General features: G+C 51.8%; 1 protein-coding gene across 1 annotated transcript; it reads left to right on the forward strand.

Annotated features, from left to right (window-relative positions):
• Positions 1 to 242: 242 nt before the first annotated feature.
• On the forward strand, positions 243 to 12235 carry Bgn (biglycan). Its single transcript, XM_051178280.1, has 8 exons — positions 243 to 406; positions 7501 to 7755; positions 8086 to 8198; positions 8686 to 8899; positions 9410 to 9520; positions 9666 to 9759; positions 9882 to 10020; positions 10843 to 12235. Exons 2-8 carry the CDS (start codon positions 7512 to 7514, stop codon positions 11038 to 11040), a joined length of 1113 nt encoding a protein of 370 aa, XP_051034237.1. The 5' UTR covers positions 243 to 406; positions 7501 to 7511; the 3' UTR covers positions 11041 to 12235.
• The last annotated feature ends 9353 nt before the right edge of the window (positions 12236 to 21588 follow it).

Consider the following 21588-nt stretch of genomic DNA (forward strand, 5'->3'; position numbering starts at 1 on the left):
TTTCAAAGTGTGCCTGAGACAGGGGCCAGGGTGGTGGACATGGGGGGAGGGGTGCCACATAGCCTAGCCGTCTACAAGAAAATTGCTTCCTTTGAAGCTGCCAGGGGGCTGGGAAGCCTGCCCCCTCCCTCCCAGCTGCCCTTCCTCCCTTCTTCTCTCCCTCTCTGCTCCACCAGCCCCCTCCCTCGTCTCCCTCTCCGCCCCCTCCCTGTTCCTCCCCTCCCTGTCGGCCCGCCCTCCCAGCCTTTAGCCTCCCTCCCACCGCCTCTGTCTCCCTCTCTCCAAGAACTGCCCAGGAGTGAGCAGCTGCTCCCGGTTGGCCCTGCCTGACGGACAGACACAGGACAGCCTGACATCCTAGCCCACCAACTAACCAGCCTGCACCTGGCTGCTTCCCCCTCCCCAGGTAGGGCCTGCTCAAGCCCTGAACTGACTACACTCTCCCACAAACAATCTATCCTGACCGTCTTCATCCCTGGCCCTGCTGCATCTGCTACTTCACTCTGTATCTCTACTGCTTCATCACTGTTCTCTCTACCCTCCAGGGTACCCACCCAAGGCTCCTGGTCTGTGTCCTTTCGTGGACACTCTGTGGCCCCTGCGGTCCCTATCCCATTTCTACTGCTTCTGCCACCCTCTTCCCTGAACTTTCTTCCCACCCTTCCTTGCTTAGTTGGTAAACTCACCCATGCATGGCTTCTCTGCCTCGGGGGTGAGGGGTGGGGGTGCCAGAAGCTTCCCTTGGGTTGTTGCCTAGAACATCAGTGAGGCAGGGCTGGGTGGCTGGCATGCTGGCTCTACCCACAGCCCTATCCCTTCATGGGAAGGCCCAGGCACACCCTCCACTCCTGCTAGCCTCTCTCTCCCAGCTCAGCCTTTTTTGGGGGCTTGGCATCTGGCCAGGTCAGGGAGGGTAGGGACAATGCAAACCTCAGCATTGGCACACTCTCCCCTTGGAGTAGTCTGAGAGATTTGTGCTCCCAGGTACACTCCAGACACCTTGCTCTGCTATTCCACACTTACGACAGATGAATGGCCTGCCTCCACTCTCTGCTGGGCAAGGTGTAGGTCCACAAAGCCCCTGCTACAGGGGTCCTGGGTTCCCTACCTGGTTACCTCAATCCTATCTGTTCCCAGGACCCTCTTGAGCTGAGATGCAAAATGGGAAGAGGATGGGATGGATGTAGAAAATTGGGCAATTGTGCCATGTTCCCTGGGACAAATATGGCTTGGGGCCCTGAGGGACCTGTCAAGGGATTTAGGAGAGGGATCGAGGGAGACAGTCATTTGGGCATTCAAGGCTAGCAGGAATGGAAGGTTGGGGAACTGGAGTACCCTGTCACTGCCCCAGGGGTGGGATCAGGCTCCCATGTGCACAGAACCCTCCAGGGAGGAGCTAGCTGTAGGTGGGACAGGCACAGGAAATCTGCATTGGGCCAAGGACATAGCACCTGGGTGGCTCCAGTTTCATCTTTAGGAGCTTCTGCCCATGCTCTTTCTGGCCCGCTATCTTTCTGCCTTGTAATGGCTGAGGTTGAGACAAGCCGGAGATGCTCCCTAGATGCTAGCAAGATTCCCAGCAACTGGCATCTGGACATGCCACCAGTTGTCTCTGCCACCTACCCTCTAGGAGAACTTGTGGATGGGCAGGGGTACTGTGTGTGGAATATGACTGTGTATGGCTGCTGAAGGCCAAAGGGGGTGAACCTTTGAAAGCAGGCAGTATGGCTATACTGACAGGAAGATGTGGGTCTGAGTTTAAGCCACTAGGGCAAGGCAGCAGGAGGAAGCTCAAAGCCAGGGAGTAGAGAGGGCGCTACAGTCAGCTGGCCACCTGGGTGTGGCACCTGGGCCTCTCTGGTCCACTTTCCTCTCCAAAGGACTCTAGTCTCCCACTGCTTCTGTGCTCTACCCAGAGCAGGGGTCAAGGTCCTACGACTACATGCAAAGTAAATCTGAACCAACTAGTTTTAGGGACCCAGGTGGGTGTGCCAGCCACTGACCATCATGTCAGATAACTTGCTAGCACTGACCCAAATCTTTCCCCAGTCCCTCCCAAGCCCTAGGCTGTTGGAAGATTGGCAACATGGTAGGATAGAAGGAAAAGGGATGCCGTGGAGGTAAAAGATCTTCCTTCAGCAACATTCTGTAGCCATCCCGTGACGATGTCTGTATCCCTCCAGTCTCAGTGGACAATTTCCACTGGGATCGTCCCTAGATCACTCGATTCCTGTCATGCTTGATTCCTGTCATGCTGTGTTGGGGTGGAGTGGGGACTAGACTCCATTCTAATCTCCCTTTTTTCTATGGCTCACCCACCATAGTCTTTCACCTTCTCTCCCTATAGAAACAGAGTACAAGTCTATCCCACAAGCCACTAGTCCTTGGTCCCAAAGGATTCTCAGCATGCCTCCCCCATGAGGCAGTAACATCAAGAGCTTCTAATACTCCAACTACTAGAAGCCGTCAGCTTCCTTGTTCACCCACAATACCCCCTGAGTGCCTCCACATCCACCATGACTTCCTTCTGCTGTTCCTCCTTTGTCCTGCTCTCAAATGCCCCACCCATTTTCTAGTCTGGGCTCCACATCCCAATAGTCCTAGCAGCATGCCTTGCCTGTTGTAAGGGAGGCCAATTGGTAATAGGGAGGCACCCCAGCAGAAGATCTACCTCACACAAAGTAGGGGCAATGTGAATGAATGTTCCTGGATGCTTGGCCAAAGACTGCAGGGCAGGTACAGTCCCCTTCCAAAGACAAGGTAACCAGGGCACTCCTGCTCTGTCCCTGTCTGCTGAATTCTGGAACAGCTGGCATTATTCCTCACCTCCAAGAGACTCTTATTCCTTTGTGCTCAGACACACTGGGCTGGGGAAAGCCTATAGCATCACACCTTGACCACCCACAGAGTCCTTTCTGCAAATCTCACAGGGTGGAGGTGGGGCACAGGGAAGGGAGAGTGTGACTCACACTTGTCCCACGTTCAGACCTCAGACCATCCTTCAGCTTTCCAAAAAACAACAGATTCAGGTGTTCTCAGAGGAAGGCTAGGGTTTACTGCTGTCCGCTTCCAGGACAGTAAGTCCCTTATCCCACTTTTAAAGCCCACAGCCAAAGACTCCTTGGACATATCGGGGACTCCAGGTATGTCTCTTCACTCTGATTACCTTCTTCCCTGGTTCCTTATTGCTCTAAATCAAGAAGGCCCCAGGTGTGGCCTTCTGTGGGCTTTAGTGGCTGCCTGGCTGAAAATGAAGAGGCCTTTCCCACCACATCCAGAGCTCCCAGCAAGCAGTACAGGCCCTGGTATTGGGGAGAGAGTTCAGGAACCCGAAGGCATGGGAATAAAGGGGGCTCTCTGGGATCTAGAAGCCTTGCTTCTCTCTCCAGGAGTGGAGCGTGGGATGAGCAGATAGACAAACAAAGACAATGTGACATCTCAGCCTGACTTTTATCTCACTTTGAGACTATGGAAAAGTTTAGGACAAATATTCTTAGGCTCAGCTTACTAGATGCCTATCAAATGTTAATAATATATGGCCACCAGGGGTTAGGTAGGTAAAGAAACTACTTGAGTCTCCTTTTCTACCATTGAGAAGTGACAACATTCTCTTCTCCTTCGAAAATTCTAGCACATGGTGAGTAGGAGCCCAGATTTTGTTGATAACTTGGAAGAGATGGGCAGATACATGGGTCAAGTGCTAGGAAACCTACCACGTCCAACTGACCAGTGTCATCTGCTGTCAGACTCCTTTCCAGAAGTTTCTCAGTAAGGCAGGGACAAGCAATCTCCTTCAGTGCACCCACTACCTCTGTATATCCCAGGCACTTCTGACACGTGTATTTAGGTACAGACCATCCCCAAGTCTGTTGGAGAGTTTTATCTGACTTTATAACTATTCTGTCAATGGCAGGACCACAGGTAGTAAGATGTAGCCCTGACCAGCTTGGCTTGGACTCTGCTTACCTTGTAGCATACAGGAAAGCACACATCTCATCCCTCCGGTTGACACTTGAATGTTAGGCTGGAAGTAGGTGGCTTTAGAGAGCAACAGGAAACAGGTCAGTTGTCAGCTAACCTTTGATGATCAGAAGAACGAAAAACAGTGCCAAGTGTCTTCTGTCTCACACATCTCTTCACCTGTACAATCTCAGGAGCCTAGCAGAACTTTGTAGAAGGCAGCATCTTCCATTTATCACACTTGAGGTGGGATTGCTCAGCAGGGCCCAGTGCCCCAGGAGGAGGCTGCTGAGGCTGCATTTGGTGTCTGCTCCTTGGCAGCTGTCAGCCCCACATCTGCAGGCAAGTTCTCATAGCCTGCCAGACCTCAAGCCTTGTCCCTGCTGCCCTTGGCCTGGCCTGAATGCCTGGCACAGCCCTTCCATGTTCTCAGAGACTGCCAGCACGTCTTGCTTGGCTGTGGCCTGGAGCAATCCTGCATGGAGAACTACACTGGCTTTCAGAGGAGCAGACAAGGAGGGCCCTATTGGAGTGGTGGCACAGGCTCCAAGAAGTCCGTTCCCTTCCCTTGTTCACACCTGTGGTCGCCAAGCTCAGCCCACCATGATGACCACTTCTTTCCTTTACTCTGATGAGCTGGTGCCCAGCAAGCTCAGAGCTCACTACGATGGAGCAGAAGGATAGCCGAAGAGGCCAATGAAAGGAAACTGAGGCCTGGAAGCCCCAGTAGCAGGGGGAAGTGGGATCTGAGAAACTTTCTATAGGTCTTAACAGGGTCTGCTCTTAGATTCCTGCCTCAGGCTGAGTAAACAGAGGACTTGGGAAAATCTGCTCCTCTTTGTAGGCTTCAGTTCTGTCATCTGTAAAGTGGCACTGCTGGTGGTGTAGACGTGAAGAAGAACTACCATCCGCACTCTCCTAATTTGATGGAATCCTTCTTTGAGTTCTATGTCTGGCATGCCCCCTTCCCTGCAGAATATGAGTATTGAATCTGGTGCCAGTTTTCTGAGTGAAAATGAGGGAAGCCTGCCTTGTCCCCACCCCTTAAGCCTTGAACACTGAAAAAGCAGTTAAACTCCATCCTCCCTCTGCATGGGCCTTAAGCCTCCTACCCCAGGTTGAGCCTAGACTGGAACTGACAACAGGCTGGGATCTCTCTGTATCTTTCTCCTAGACCCCTCAAATCTACTCATATAATCCCCCTAGGATTCTGTAGCTCCTTTCTCTGGGTGAAGTGGCTTGTAATCTGAACAGGATGCAATACTTACAGAGGGACATCATGCCCTGAGTGTCTGTGGGCCACACGAGGCTTCTTAGGAGGATTCCTGCCTAGGAAAAGGATGCCCTGTGGAAATCACCAGGCCACTCTAGTTCCAAAGGATCTGCAGTGGCTACACAAAGATGGTCCTCTGTCCAACTGCATCCCCTATCCATGCCATCTCTCATGATTCCTGGCTTGTCCAGATGGACTGTGGGTCCTGTAGCTCAGGTGGGCATAAATTCTAGCCTTGATTCACTGTCCTGCAAGGTAGCTTTAGCAGAGGGGACAGGCAGGTGGGTGGGCAGTGCAGAGGGGTCGAAGGCCTCACTGTGCCTCACTGTGTCCCTGTCATTTCATCTTGCTCTCTAGCCTCTCTTCTGCATCTTCTGCCTTCTGTGGACTGCTCTTGCTCCTCCTCCCAGGCCTTCTGGTCCATGTGCTGTAGGCCGCAGGCTGAGAGACAACTGGTCTTTCTAGCTACTCTGGGGCCAAGAACTTCTGGGGGATCTCTTGTGTCTCGCTGGGCCAGGCTTGGGTGGGCATCTTGACGCTACTTTGAAGGAATGAGTGAGGCTGGACACTCACCCAGCTGAGGACTTCCTGTGACTTCTGCATATAAAAAGGAAATTGAGCCAAGCCTTTGGCTGTGTATCCTACTTTGTTGTATGACCTTTGGAGATCACAAAGGATGCTCTATTGTCTCCAGGAAGCAGCTCATCACTAACCTCTAGGCAGACCCTTCAGTCCACTGGTATAAGATGGGAGCCAGGGCAGGCCATGAGAACCACTGGGGTTGGGTCCCTGTGTGTGGATGTCTCTCTCTCTCTCTCTCTCTCTCTCTCTCTCTCTCTCTCTCTCTCTCACACACACACACACACACACACACACACACACACACACACACCTGGGACTTTTCAAGCAACAGCACAGGGTGAGATTTTTTTCTGGGGCTGACATCCACTAGATGAGCATTGCTTGTGACTAACCAAACATGGGTGTCCAAGCTCCCTGGCTGATGATGAGAATTTCAAAGCAGCAGTGATCCCAACCCATTCATCAACTGGGCTCCTTCCACTTTTGCCTCCAGCGGTTGAGATTAGAGCCCCAAATATCCCAGCTTCCCCACCTAAATGTGCCCCATACAAGACACATTGAGCTGGGGCTGTTTCAAGTCTTCAAGAGGCCAGGCTTCCTGTTCACACATGAACCAGGACCACCCCAGAAATTCAAGTCTGGGAGGCTAGCAATGCCAACATGGATTCCCCATTTACAAGATGGCATGAACAGACCAAAATACCCTGAGTCTTTGCCATGAAGCTGGGCAAGGAGTGGTATGAGAGGCAAGGGCTCTGGCCTTGTCCTGCAGACTAGGTTCTGCTTGGGTGGTTGAATGCAGGAAGAAGCAACAGGAGATGTGGGTGCTAGGGGCAGGCTCAGGCAGCACAGTCTCCACTCCTACCCCACTGCCTCAGCCTGGGGGCCTCTAGACAAGCCTAACCCTGCCCTGTTACTCTGGCAGCAGCCTCCTCTCCTTGGGATCCTCTCCATGAGGCACTGGCACAAAGAAAGAGCAGCGATAGATGTGGGAGCCCTAAGCTCTGCTGCCTGAATCCTGGGAAATGAGAGGAAGGGAGATGCCAAGTGCTGATCCCCTAACTCTGAAGACCCTCGCTTGGTGTCGTGAGAGCATTGGAGAATCTCTCTCTCTCTCTCCCTCTCTCCCTCTGTCCCCCTCTCCCCCCTTCCTCTCTCTCTCCCTCTCTCTCTCCCCCTGCTCCCTCTCTCTCCTCTCCTCTCTCCTCCCACATCATCTTGGCCTCTGGACCTTCTCAGAGCAACATGAGCACTGTGGAGGGGCTCAGGCTGTGAAGAGAATGACTCACTCATCACCCAGTTAAACTAATAGCATCCAAATCTTCCAACTTCACTCTCAGGAGGGATTAGCCAGGTGGCTGGGGGTCCAATAGCTGGCCTTCCTCCCAGCCTCCAATTGGCTTCACTGACCTCCAACCCTCAGGCAGTGAGGCAGGTTCTGGATGACTCAATGGTGGTGGGTGCTGCCTTGAGCTAATTGGGAAGATATTTCATTGCCCAGTGAAACTAACTCCTTCCAGGAAGGGGGGAGTGGAAAGAGGCTTCCCTCTTGGCCAGCCAGCACTCCTACCCTGACTGGTGCCTCTTCCCCATACCTCCTCCCTCTGCTGCTTCCTAGTCATCCCTTGTGAGGGATAAGGAAATACGATGCCAAACCAGAGGCCCTCCTCACTTTTTGCTCCCAGGAACATTCCCCATGAATCCCCTGTGGCTACTCACCTTGCTGCTGGCCCTGAGCCAGGCCCTGCCCTTTGAACAGAAGGGCTTCTGGGACTTCACCTTGGATGATGGGCTGCTTATGATGAATGATGAGGAGGAGGCTTCAGGCTCAGACACCACCTCAGGTGTCCCGGACCTGGACTCTCTCACACCTACCTTCAGTGCCATGTGTCCCTTCGGCTGCCACTGCCACCTGCGTGTTGTTCAGTGCTCTGACTTGGGTGAGTTACTAGGAATTTGAAAGTGAGAGTGTCTAAAGAAGCATAGGCCCTGCCTGGGAGCCCCTACTAAAGGGGATGCATGGGCTATCCCGTGACATGGGTGTAGAATGGTAGGGGTGGGAATGTTATGAGTCACCACTGGCTGAGGGTATGAATGTTTGAGGGTATCCAGTGTCTGGCATGTGAAACGCAAATAGGATGTGCAAGCTCTCAGAGTCCCTTCATATGTACTAGTGTCTCTGTGTGTATCCATATGCATGTGTGTGCCAGGCCCAGTCTGTGGCAACAGACTGGATGAGTGCTTATGCTGGTGATGGTGCTGCTTCCCAGGTCTGAAGACTGTGCCCAAGGAGATCTCACCTGACACCACACTGCTAGACCTGCAGAACAATGATATCTCTGAGCTCCACAAGGATGACTTCAAAGGCCTCCAGCACCTCTATGTAAGCCTCCTCCTGGCACCTGCCCTTTATGAGGAGCTGGAAGGAGCTTGATGTTCCTCTGGCTGGGAGGAGGGTTATTCACAAATGGGGCTGGGAAGAGGGACTGGGACCAGTAGAGCTGAAAAAAGTCTGGAGCTGGCTGGAGTGAATTGTGTATAGGGTACCAGACAAAATCCCTCAGGTCTGTTCCCTTTTTGACTGAAACCTTTGCATTTTATTGGCTCCTCTGAGCAACACAGAAAGCATAGATTCCACTGTAGCTCTTGGAGAAACTGAACTAGCACACTTGTTGGCAGTAATTGGCATTCCCAGTGCAGCTTGGAGCTAATCTCAGCTCCTTGCCATGCACTCTGCTCACAAACCTCCATGAGACCGAACAGGTTCAGATGTCTCTCGAGTACCATCAGTAGTAAGTCCAGGAGGCAGAGGAAGAGGGGAGGTGGAGTCAGGGGCTGGGATGCTCACCTTGGTCCCTGCCCTGCCTCAGGCCCTGGTCCTGGTAAACAATAAGATCTCCAAGATCCACGAGAAGGCCTTTAGCCCTCTGCGGAAGCTGCAGAAACTCTACATCTCCAAGAACCACCTGGTGGAGATTCCTCCCAACCTGCCCAGCTCCCTGGTAGAGCTACGAATCCATGACAACCGCATCCGCAAAGTGCCCAAGGGCGTATTCAGCGGGCTCCGGAACATGAATTGCATTGGTGAGAGTAGTCTATACCTTGGCATCAGGTATAAAAGAGCCAGATAGAAGACATATCTTCCAGCCAAGGCAGCTGGGTACTGGACTGTGCTGTGAAATCATAGAAAAGCCCTGTATGCCTCAGAATGTTTCAGAAGCTTGTTTCAAGACACGATGAAGGAGGCTGGGGTGGCTTTGAAGGCTCAATTCAAGAGTCTCAAAAATAGTCTAAAAGAAGACCAGTGTTTCTCGACAAACCCCAATTTGAGTAATCATGGTGGATAAAGAGAGGGTATAGGACACAGGAAGAGTGGGCTGGTAGCGAGAATGGAGAAGGGCAGTGCAGCAGCATAGCAGCAGAAGTTGGAAGCCCTGACCTTATCTCTGAATCTCCACACTCATTCTTAAATTGCTTTCTACAAGAGGTGGGAAGAGCCAGCAATCGGCAGATCCCCAGTCCAGAAAAGAACAGGCTCCAATGGTGTGTGGGGTGCCACTGATTGGCTCCAGGCTAACAGGGCTTCTCTTCTAGAGATGGGTGGCAATCCCCTGGAGAACAGTGGCTTTGAACCAGGAGCCTTTGATGGCCTGAAGCTCAACTACCTGCGCATCTCAGAAGCCAAGCTCACTGGCATCCCCAAAGGTAGGAAAGTGTCAATATTGAACCTCCTGGAGCATTGAAAGGGGTTTGCCCAGTGTACTTTATCAGGGACCTCCTCCTGGAGCAGAGAGTGGGTCTCTACCTGCCCCAGACCCTGTACTTACCCAGCATACTCTCTTCTGAGTAGATCTTCCTGAGACCCTGAATGAACTTCACCTGGACCACAACAAAATCCAGGCGATTGAGTTGGAAGACCTACTTCGCTACTCCAAGCTGTACAGGTGAGGCTGGGTTAGTTCTTAGATGCTGCAGGGTTCCATCAGCAAATGGGGCAGGACATAGGGTGGCACCCATATCTTCCACCGATCTAGCCTCTGAAGACTTCTAATTTACTTATGTTCAGGCTGGGCTTAGGCCACAACCAAATCCGGATGATTGAGAATGGGAGCCTGAGTTTTCTACCTACCCTTCGGGAACTCCACTTGGACAACAACAAGTTATCCCGGGTGCCCGCTGGTCTCCCAGATCTCAAGCTCCTCCAGGTAAGAACTGACTCTCCAACACTGGGTGGATACACGACACCAGCCTCTGAAGTTCCTGGTTCCCCTGATCCCCTCGCCCCCCCCCCTTTTTTTTTTTACAGCAGCCCAGGGTAGAGAGCATAACAACACCTAGATTACTCTCTGGGCCCCATGTCATCATCCATACCTTACTGGAACAGTGCCCACTGTCTGTTTGTACTAAGGCAATGCTAACTCCCATCTGTGGGATTTCTTCGGATGGGAAGTCTCTCTTCCTGACTTAGCTTCCAGCTCCATAAGTAAACTAGGTCTTTCCTTATCCTGTTCTGTACCTCACTTTTATCTCAGTTCCATTTATAATGAGGCAGCACGGTCCATGCCAGGCTGTGAGCACCCTCTAGTGGCCTGCGCCCTTATTACCACCAGTGAGCTCCTAACCTAAGGCACCATCTTTCCTATATAGATAGCCTGTCAGGATCAATGTTTGCTTCCTACAGCGGCCTCATTCTACCATACAAGGCTCCACCCCACCCATCCTGACTCACCACTCACTATACACCTCACCTGAGCCTCTGGTCCTCACATGGTGTCAGTCATATACCAGTACCCTAATCACAGCCAACACCCACTCCAGTCACTTTCCTCAGTTGTGGAAAAAATCACCAACTGGCCATTAATGAGTGACCATAAAGTGATACTAGGAAGTGACTGATGGAGTCCAATGTGGAGGCAGTCCTGACCCCTCTTACATCTGCCCTCCATCTTTCCTACAACCTACAACACCTAGCCTGCTGGGACAGACTGGGAAGGGTGGTATGTGGCACTGAGCCCCTCTTCCCCCAGGTGGTCTATCTGCACTCCAACAACATCACCAAGGTGGGCATCAATGACTTCTGCCCCATGGGCTTTGGAGTCAAGAGGGCCTACTATAACGGCATCAGCCTCTTCAACAACCCTGTGCCCTACTGGGAAGTACAGCCAGCCACCTTCCGCTGCGTCACTGACCGCCTGGCCATCCAGTTTGGAAATTATAAGAAGTAAAGGCAGTGGTAGCCACCATGATGGCCTTGGTGAGAGTCTCCGAGGAACATAGCCAGACGTTCTACAGGGGAAGGGGAAGCAAAGAAGCCAAGCCCCCTCCCTGCGCCTTTGTTCCCCAACACTAGCTCACTGCCCCACCACAGCCTCCCTCTGGCTCCCAGTGCACGTATGCACATGGCCTGGCCCTCTCACCCATTCCCCTCAGCTTTTGAGATTTGACACTCACCTACCATATCCACTCAAAGACTCCCTATAAACCTTGTCCATTCTGTCACCCAGATATCAGTGGCAGGAGGAGCTTGCAAGTGTGGACACAGCACACTGGTACAGCTACTGTGCCATCCAGGCATGTATTCCTCTCTTCCTCGCCCATGTCCGTCTTGTAGCTCTCTTGGGCCATACCTGCTGCCTTTGGCCTCTGGTGATCCCCAGTTCATTACCTGTCCATCACAGACATTACTAGTTCCTGGAGCAGTCCTTCTTTCCAACCCTGTTATGCTTCCTTCTAGGGTGCTAGATCTGTCCCCTGCCATCTCTCTGGACCCAGTTCATATCTCTCTGTATCTCTCTACCTATGCCTTTATCTGTCTTTCTGTCTGCCTATTTCTATCTCTGTCTGGGTGTATCTTTCTGACTCTTCCTCTCCTCTCCCTCCCTTTCTTCCTCCCCCTTTCTCTCTCTCTCTCTCTCTCTCTCTCTCTCTCTCTCTCTCTCTCTCTCTCTCTCTCACTCTCTCTCTCTCTCTCTCTCACACACACACACACACACACACACACACACACTGACCATGTGCTAGGCTGCTTTCTGCTTCATAGGTCTCTGGCCAGTTCCTGCACAAATACATCTGGGAGCAACTATCTCACTGATTGCCCTGCCCAGCACTTGACCCCTAGCGCTGGAGGAGGCTTGAAGGTGGAGGCCAAGAACCCTGTCTATATTGCCCAGGAAGGGCAGCATACTCGGCTATCAAAATGAGGAGCAGGAAGCTTCCTAGCCCCTGGAGATGCTCAGCAGGCCACCAGAGCCCCCAGAACCAGTTTGCATTGGCCCATGTCCTCTCCCCAAGATGGCTAGGTCCCTCTCCCTCACCTTTGGGTTCCTGCTGTGGTAGGGATTGGTGAGCAGTTGCACCCAGCTGGAGGAAGTGCTGCTTCTGAGATCAGTTGTCTTTCAATTAAAGAAACACTGTGCAATATGACTCTGTGTGCTACTTCTCTGGGACATGAATGGGCTTCAAGAGAAGAGCAGAGGTGAAGCGAGCAACCTCCTCAGGCCACCTCCGAGGGTCTGCCTTTCCATGCCTCCTTCCAGCCCTTGCCCTCAGAAGAAGGACCTCCTCATCCTTAGAGCCAGAGCTATAAAAGCACATAGCAAGTGAGCAGACATAAAGCCTAGGCCTTGCCTGCTATTATCCTCCTTTCTTCATCCTTCCATTGCCCCAGCTGTTCTTAATCTGAACCCCAAAGGCAGGCCACGCCTGAGGTTACAGCTGCTCTCCCAGAGTGGAGCATTTGTCAAGCACTTTCTGGCTATGGGATACCAAGGTAGGTCCCACTTCCTTCAAGAGGGGAACTTTAGTACCCCAGCAGAACCCTGTCTGCCAGCCTAGATGGAATTAGGGGAACAGAATAATTCCAGAACCCTGTTGCAGTCTGTGCAATGACTAGTACCTGTGTTAACACTGGGAGAGGGAGGGCAGAGAGAAGGAGCCCCTGACATCCGGCAATATATTAGTGTGGTACTTGGGCCAGCCTGGTTTGCCTTCCCACCCAGCACCCCACAGGTCTCTGAGAGGTGAGAGCAGGCTGCAGCTGGATCCTGAGGGAGCCTCTAGTTTGGGTTCAGAAATCATGCCCAATGGGGACACAAGCTTCTCGGGAAACAAACAGACCCCTTTAGGGTTGAAGTGCACCCAGGCTAAGCACAAGGCCTCCTGCTCCAGACATGGGAACTGGGGCTGCCCTATGTAGTGACAGCCAGCCAGCAAAAATAGAGCAGCCAAGGCCAGTTTGAGTGACAAGCCAGAAGGGGTTCACCTAGAAACATTGCTTGTGGCTTCTCACACACAGCCATACCCTTATGCCTGTCCTGGAATCCCAGGCACCCAGTGTCCCCAGGTTTCTCCTTTTGGGGATGGGAGGTGCCACTCAGTGTGGTGGCCCAGCGATAGAATGTCACCCAGCAGCATCATAGCACTATTCTGGGGCATGTGCTCCACAGCCTGGCAATCTCTGCTGAGCTGGGCAGACACAGGGCAAGGGCACTGGCCTAGGGCCAGGAGTCAGGGCCTCAATCTGGTCCCTGTGCTGGTGGGAAGGAGTGGCAGGCAGCAATGAGCCCTGGTAGAGACAGAAAGATGAAGCCCTCCGTGGTGTGTTTCTCTGGGGTGTGTGGTGGGAGCAGGATTCACCTCAACAAGTCCTCAATAACCCCACTACATCTGTTTTACCTTCCTGCCTCTCTCCCCGGCTATTTACCTTTCTTTTCATTTGGCTTTCTCTCATTTTAGGAAAGTATACAAGGCTATCCTCTGCAGGTCTCAGATCAGGGATCCAGTAGGGCAGTGCCACCACCAGCAGCTCAGGAGACAAGTGTTACATAGGTATTAAGTTCAGAGAAAGGATACCACAGAGAGCTCCATCCACACGGTCTAGACCAAAGGCTGTAAGCCCCCCGGGCAGAAGCCCATGAGGCTGGTAGATCATGGTTAAAGGTAGACTCCATCTAGAGAGCACTTGGTCTTGGCCACAGGAATGAACTTCTCTGTCTTGGGACTGGAGAGATGGCTTGGCTGTTATGAGCATTTGCTACTCTTGCAGAGGACCCAGAGTTGGTTCCCAGAACCCACACTGGGCATCTTACAAATCATTTCTTTTAGGGACTAAGCTTGCTCATGGTACACATACATACACTTGGACACACACTCATACCCATAAGATAAAAATAAATAGATCTTCATACACACACATATATATTCTTCAACTTCACTCTATTATTGAGCGCATTTCAAATTATTAGATAATAATGACCTGAAAAAAGTCACAATGAAACAAGGTGTGGGGGTGTATTCTCTAATCCTAGCAAGAGAATCAGGAGTTCATGGCTGACTTTAGGTACATGAGACTCAGTCTTAAAAAAAAAAAAAAAAAAAAAAAAAAAAAAAAAGCACAAAGCACAATTACATTAAAATAGTCCCTGGGACCCAGCAGTCCCCAACCTTCATTTTCATTGGGTTGGAAAGTAGGGTTATAGTCGAGTTAGTGGCTTTGGTCACAGGAAGCCTCAGCCTCGTTGCAGTGATTATGCAGAGCATAGAAGACAAGTTCCAGCCCAACATTTTTTTGAGTATGAGTACCTGGACTTTGGGACAGACTGTGTGAGGAGAGAAAGGAAGAGCACATTGCAGGGTCATGGCACCAAAACAGCCTGGTGTGCTGAGTGGGGAGAAATGTGAGATGGGAAAGGGGCTGTGAGCACCAGAGCCTCTAAAGGTGGTAGGCATGTTCATATGTAACTCAAAGCAGAGGCCAGCTGAGCAGCCATCAAACTGCTGAATACTCACATGCACAAACATATATGAACACACATGCACAGAGAGAAACACACATGCATAGACACACAAATTAACAGATACCCAAGTGCACACATATATACACACGCACATGTGCACATACAAGCCTATGTATGAACACAGAAGCACATGTGCATAGAAAGTCAGGCAAGCACACAATGTATGCACATGAATGTACATAAAACAAACATATCTAGACAGGCATGCACTGCATCGAGAGAAACACACAAAAAGGCACATGCACATATAGTAGAAAACACACAATTACATAATAATGTGTGTCATTGGGAACAGCTGTTCTATGAAAAAGGTAGTTGCCAAGGAGTGGCCTTTGAGAGGCATGGGACTAGGATAAGGAATTTTTCTGAACACTAACTACAGGTCAGGTGCCTTTTGCATTCAGTGGGTCCCAGCTGGAGCCTAAGCCAAATCCACTCACTACTTAGGTTTAACATGTCAGATCTTGTAGAAGAGGCAATTGGCCAGGTATCCTGGACCAGGGCCGAGATGGAAACAGGGCTCCTGGGGAGAAAATCCCTCCATGAAGGGCCTGAGGTGAAGGACCTGGAGTAGGGGCAGCAGGCTGCTTTGAAACTGTGGAACAGGCTCTTCCCATGGGTTCCAGGCTCTTCTATGCACTCTGGGATCCCTTTGGAAAACAGAGACCATAGGAAGAGGTGAAGATTCTATTGTGGACACATGAAGTACAGCCCTTGTTCCCCTTGGCTTCTGAGGGGACACATACCTTGGGGACCCAGAGCAAAGAGCCTGGTGCTGAGGGGCCCCAGTGTCCACTGCACAAGGAGTGACTAGGGAAGAGAGTAGTTGTCCTAAATAATGAGCTGGTCCTGCTCAAGAGGCATGGTGTTTTTTAAAGAGTCAGTGTGTGTGTGTGTGTGTGTGTGTGTGTGTGTGTGTGTGTGCAACACATACACATATGCACACACACAAAACATAGCTGAATAGAGCTTTCCAAAAGTACCAACTGTGGGATCTAATGAGGCTAAGCAAGCTGGGACGTGGCAGGTATGCAATATACAATTCTTTGAAATATGACTTTCCTTGGGGAGTAAGTTGAAGTTTATATGAGTATCCTGGCACTTCTGTGATAAATTATTTCAACCGACCAATAATAAAAAATAAAATAAAATAAAATTTACTCCTTTGTGGTTCAAGGGTCATGTTGGCAAGTGGTACTCCCTGATAAGGTCTATGAGGACACATCATGCATTATGTAGCTCTTGGTGACTCCTTGTGCTTAGCTACTTTACTAGGCCTCTGTTGTCCATGGTCTCTGCCTATCTTGGAGGGACATGATCATTGCACACGGTGCCTACCTGAATCACCAAAAAGCATCTCCTCAGCTTACTATCCTTCACTTAGTCACATCTGCAATGACCCTATTTTCAAATAAAGACCATTCCAGCAATGGCAATCAGCCAGGATGAGTCTGGGTTGTGGTCAACCTGTTCCAGGGCTGTAGGTGGATGACGTTGACCCTGGAGCTTTGGAAAGGAGCTGTGGTATCAGCCTGGAAAGAGTAGATATGAAAATGGGGATAGGCCAGGGCCTACCAAATGGGCCAGGGTATCTGGGCCTGACCAAGGAAGTGCCTTCCCAGAAGAGGCTGTGACAGCCACACCAAGTGGCAGAAGGGAAATTTTACAAGCAGGGGACATGCCTGGAAGCCAAAGGAAGCAAGGTAGGCAGCCACAAGGTCCATATAGATGAGGAGCCTGGTGGTAGTGACAGAGTGGACTGAGAACTCAGAAAAATGAGAGGGGCTGGACATAAGAAGGCCAGCCTGGAAGGTGGCCAGTTGGCTGCTTCCTGCAAATTTCTTAGGCTAAGGTGACCTTTTTTGAGGTTGCCCAGTAGTAGCCATAAACAGCTCAGGAAAGCACCAAGATTAGGTCCTAGAATGGCAGATTCAGAAGCAATGGGGTTAAGGGTAGGACCAAGAGGAGGAGGAAAGGGACAGGGAGGGAGCAGAGAATCAGCCTAGTGGCTGTCCCCATCACAGACATCTCTGGATCAGGCTCCCTAAGGATTTCCAATGCATGGATTGGTGAAAAACAAACTTTCTAGCAAAGTTCACTAGCAGCTGGTTCCTCTCTCTTCTCACTCTGGATCCAGGGCCCTCACGACTGGCACAGGATAGTGATACCAGGGACCCCCACGAAAGGGACCCAATCTGGTGAGCTGTGGGGAGAGAGCCCATAACTTTTGGGTCCTCTACCATCATTTGGCACTTCATTTCTTGAGTTTCCCCAAGAGGTGTAGCATGACTCCCCAAGCCTCCACTTGTTTGTGGAGAATGTGGGTGACAAAGAAGAGCAACTGGAAAGTGGCCAGCTCTGGTTGCTCTTCAGGGAAGCTGGGGCTCATTCCACTCTTACTTCCCCTATTCTAGGCAGTGGAAATCATGGAGTGTGCCAGGGAGCCCTGAAATATACCCAGCCCTTAAAGAAGCAGTTGTTGATTCCAAGCATGTTCATGGTAGCTATGGATCCTCTGGCAGAGTCAGTGACAGTGTGCTGGGGGTAGGATGGGGGAGCTCTCACATGGAGAATAGCCAGTGCCCAAGGAAAGCCACCTCTGTTGAAACAGAAATATGGGGTATGTGGGGGGCAATGTAGTGTGTGAGCAAACATGTGAACAAGAGTGTGAAGGATAGTGAGTCAACAGTGTGGAAAGTAACTGTCTAAGTGTGTGTGTGTGTGTGTGTAAGAGAGAGGGGAAAGGAAGAGATGGAGAGAGGGAAGGAGGGTAGAAGAGAAGGAGAGAGGAAGGAAGAGAAAAAAGCCAGTATGTGACTTTGTGAATCAATAAGCATGTGTGGATGAATGTATGCAGGCTAGCTTATATGAATGTGAGAAAATATGTTTAAGTCACCTTCTATGAGTGTGAGTAAGCATGTGTGATACATGAGTACATGAATGTAGGTATGGATGAACATGTGAGTGGTGCTTAATGAGTATGAGGGTATGAGTTGTGAGTGAGCATGTGCATGAGTTGGATGAGCATGAGCATAAGGGTGTGTGGGTGAACAAGTAAGGATATGTGTTGGATGAATGTGGAGTGGGGTGAGCTTACAAATATGCATGTTAGGTGACTGTGGTGTGGGTGAGCACTTGAATGTATTTGTACGGTGAGTGTGGGCTGAGGGTGAGCATATGAGTGTGCATGTTGGTGAATGTGGGTGGAATTAATGTAAGAGTATGCAGTTGACTGAGTGTGGGATGGGCATGAGTATGTGAGTTTATATGTTGGTAACTGTAGGTGGGTATGAATGAGTGTGTATGTTGAGTGAGTGTGAATGAGTAAGCATATATGTTGGGTGACTGTGGGGTGGAGGCAAGCATCTTAGTATATATGTTGTGTGGATGAGCATGTGAATGTGCATGTTGGTGAATATGAGTATGTTGGGTGAGTGTGGGTTGGGATGCACACATGAGTGTGCATTTTGCTGAATGTGGGTGGGTGTGAATGAGTGGATGTCTGTTGGGTGAGTGTATGAGTGAGGACATGAATGAACATATTGGGTGAGTGCAAGTGAGCAGGTGAGTGTGAATATTGGGTATGGGGTAGGTGTGAATATGGGTGCTCATATGGGTTAGTGTGGAATGGCTGGTGAGTGTAAAGTGGGCATGAATGTGTGTGTGATCATGTGTGAGCATGGGGTAGCTGTATGAGTGTGTATGTGAGTGTACAAGTGGTCTGCCTGTGCTGAGATGTACCCTGGCTTTCTAGGACACCAGATGTCACTGAGTTTTCCACAGAACTTGCTGCTGGCTGGGGGAAAGGTTGGCTATAGGGGTGTGACCCTCTCTGTCTGAGACCACAGCATCTCCTTCCTGTGCTTTAGATAGGTGTCTTACACAGTGGCAATTCCTCAAAAACTGCTTTCTCTAAACTCCAGAACCATGTTATATCATCCCCAGTTAACGGTTCCACCATATCCCTTATCCCAACAATCTGAGCACTTTCTGAATCACTCCCTTTCAGTAGACACCATTGTATCCCCATCATTCAAGCCAGCCTGGTTCATAGGCTCCCTTGGTACCCTGTGTGTCAGACTCCAGCAGGTGTGACACTAAGGTTTGGCCCATAGCCTTCTCCTCAGCCTCTGCCCCTCTCTGTTCACAGACCAAAGCAAGGAAGTACCTGGGGGTCAGCTTCTGCTGTCCCAACAGCTGGAAAGCTCAGTGCTACAAAAACTAGTGGCAGGTGCAGCTCCCCTCTGAAGGTCCAAGGGTACACAGGATGGCTGCCCGCATTGGTGTTGTGTGTGTTGGTGAGTACATGGGGGGTGTCTGTTCTAGGGTGCCCTGTATTGGTCTCTAGGTATCCATTTGTGTGCTGCATAGCCCACTTTGTCCTAGAGAATGGTGTTCATTTGATAACCTTTAGGGGTCATAGAGTAAAAATCTGTTAGAAGCTCCAGCTTCCCTCTGGAGAAATGTGTTTAAATGTCTGCACTCCCAACGTTTACCAAGCAGTTTCAGAAAACCACCAACCACAGGAGCCCACCAAGAGCCCAGAGACCCAAGCTACAAATCAGCTCCAAACCCCAAGGGTAGAGGGCCTTGAGAGGTATGGCAACCTGCCGCCCTAGTCACATGCGGGGGCTTTCTGCACCAGCAGTTTCTCGGCCCCCACTTTCCAACCACGCCCACCGCTATTCTGCCAGTGTCCTTGGAGGGCCATGCCAGGCTAGGAAGTGCTGGCATTCCCTCGCATCCTGAGGACAGAAGGGCGCACACCGGGCACAAGGCTCAGGAGCACCTTGTCCCCAGAGCCTGTTCGCCAGTGCACTGCCCCTCCATCCGCTCCTCCTCCTCCTCCCCCCCCCCGCCCTCCTCCTCCTTCATCACCACCACCACCATCACCACCACCACCACCACCACCAACACCACCACCAACACCAACACCACCACCACCACCACCACCACCGGCTCCCTCCCTCCCCCACCCCTTCCTCCCTCCCTCCTTGCTTAGAGCTGCGGCTGGAGTCGAGTGCGCAGCGTCGCCTGCCGCTGCTGGTGCGGAGCTTGGGGAGCACTCGGCCACAGCCCTCGCCTGCCGCGGAGGGTCCTGCTACGCACTGCTGGCCAGGCTGCTCGGTGCCCGGGCCTTTCCGTCCTTGGAGCGGATCGTTGCCTGCCCGGCGCCCTCCACCAGCAACAGCGACAGCCAGAGCAGAGGCCGCGGTGGCGGCTGTGCCCATGCCGGGTAAGTGGTGCCCAGGGCGCACAGACGGGTGCAGAAGGGGTGGGCGCGCTAGGAGGCGGGGGCGAGAGGGTGGCCCAGCAGGTGGCGCGGTGGCAGGTGGGGGGGTACTTAGGATCCCGCCCAAAGCACCTGCTCCCTAAGGGCTGGGCCTGCGTGTCCTTGCGGCACCAAGGGTGCGCGTCACCCCGGGCCTCAGAGCTGACAGGCAGCGCCCCGCACCCGCACCCGCACCCGCACCTGCACCAGCACCCTCACCCTGCACCCCGCATCCCGCGCGCACGCGCATCTGTGCCTAGGGAACAAGGCCGCTGGGGGCTGCAGGCTGAGGGCTGGGGCTGAAAGCAGGCATAGCCAGGGGCTCCAGGCCTGGGCCAAGAGTCTATCCCTGCGTACACACCTTCCCAGGGCTTCGAGGCAGCCCCTCCCCCGTCCCCCGACCCCCCCCCTCCAGGCCTCCTTGCACTGTATCATCCTCCCCCTCACATGTTCCTACACTTCCCCTGCACGCCCACATAGCTGCCCAGCTGACCCTGCTGTTGGCATGGACAGTGCCCCCGGCAAGTGGCAGAGCCACACTTGAACAAATCCTCCATTTCTGCCAACAGCTGCCTTCCTCTCCTCACCTGTGTGACCTTGGCCAGAGGGTTTCTGTGATGGGGAGCCTCAGTGTTCTTGGGGTTGAAGGCTCCAGCTCTGCTTTTCTGGGATGTGAAACCAATGGCAGCATCTCTAGAGCTCAGGAAGACATGCTCCTCTCTCTATAACCTGGTCTCCCTGTCCTGTGAGCCATTACAGGGCTTAGTGACTCAGCCAACAAGAGAAATCCAGAAGGCAGGGTCAGGGGTCAGGGTCCTGGTGCCTCACCCGGGCATGTCAGACAGGTAGGAACTCCTAAACTGGGAGCTCTGGCCAAAAGCTCGGGGAGGGTAGGGAAGTATGCAAACACCCCTTTGTCACTCTCCCAATGCAAGGTAGGCAGGGCCAGGACCTCCCCCTCCTCATTGAATGTTTGCCACTCCAAGGCTCCTACCTAATGTGGGCTGATACATGATCAAGTCCCCAACCCAGTCTCCCCTAGCTCTGTACAAGGAGTTTGGCACCAGCCTGGCAGATGCTAACAGCCCATACATCCCCACCCATAGTTCTGGGCTCTGGATCTCTGTTTTTGCCTCTCCTAGTGTGTGACCATTTTAAAGCACAGGTTTGATTCTTAATCTACATGGACTTCCCGGGTGCCTGGCACAGTCTTGATAGAGTGGACACTTGGTTTTTGTGTGGCACATTCATGACCTTGATTCTGCTGGATCTGCAGACTCACTAACAACATGCAAAGCCTTGATCTCTGTCCCCATTTCACAGACAGGATCATTGAGGCTCCCAGAGGAGAGACTTGGCAGTACACTGAGGGCATAGATGAAGGTCCCTTTATTTTGTTTGTTTATTTTGTTTGAGCAGATAACTGGAGATGCTCCTGTATATCTATGGTGTATGGGTGTATGAATAATGCCATATCATCCCTCTTCCTGAGCTCCTCCTGCATGCACATATGGTTCTAAACAGGTTCCTGGACACCCTGTTGGAGCCTTCCATCAACCATATTCAAGAACGGATGTGTTTACACCCACCATCACCACCACCACTACCACCACCCTTCATAGACAAGGAAACTAAGGTTTCCTGGCTTGGACATGGGACCTTGGAGGAGTGGTCTGAGAGGCTGTCAAGTTCCATTGGGGCCCACA

Source organism: Phodopus roborovskii, unplaced genomic scaffold (assembly GCF_943737965.1).
Source record: "Phodopus roborovskii unplaced genomic scaffold, PHOROB, whole genome shotgun sequence".
Classification (NCBI taxonomy): Eukaryota; Metazoa; Chordata; class Mammalia; order Rodentia; family Cricetidae; genus Phodopus; species Phodopus roborovskii.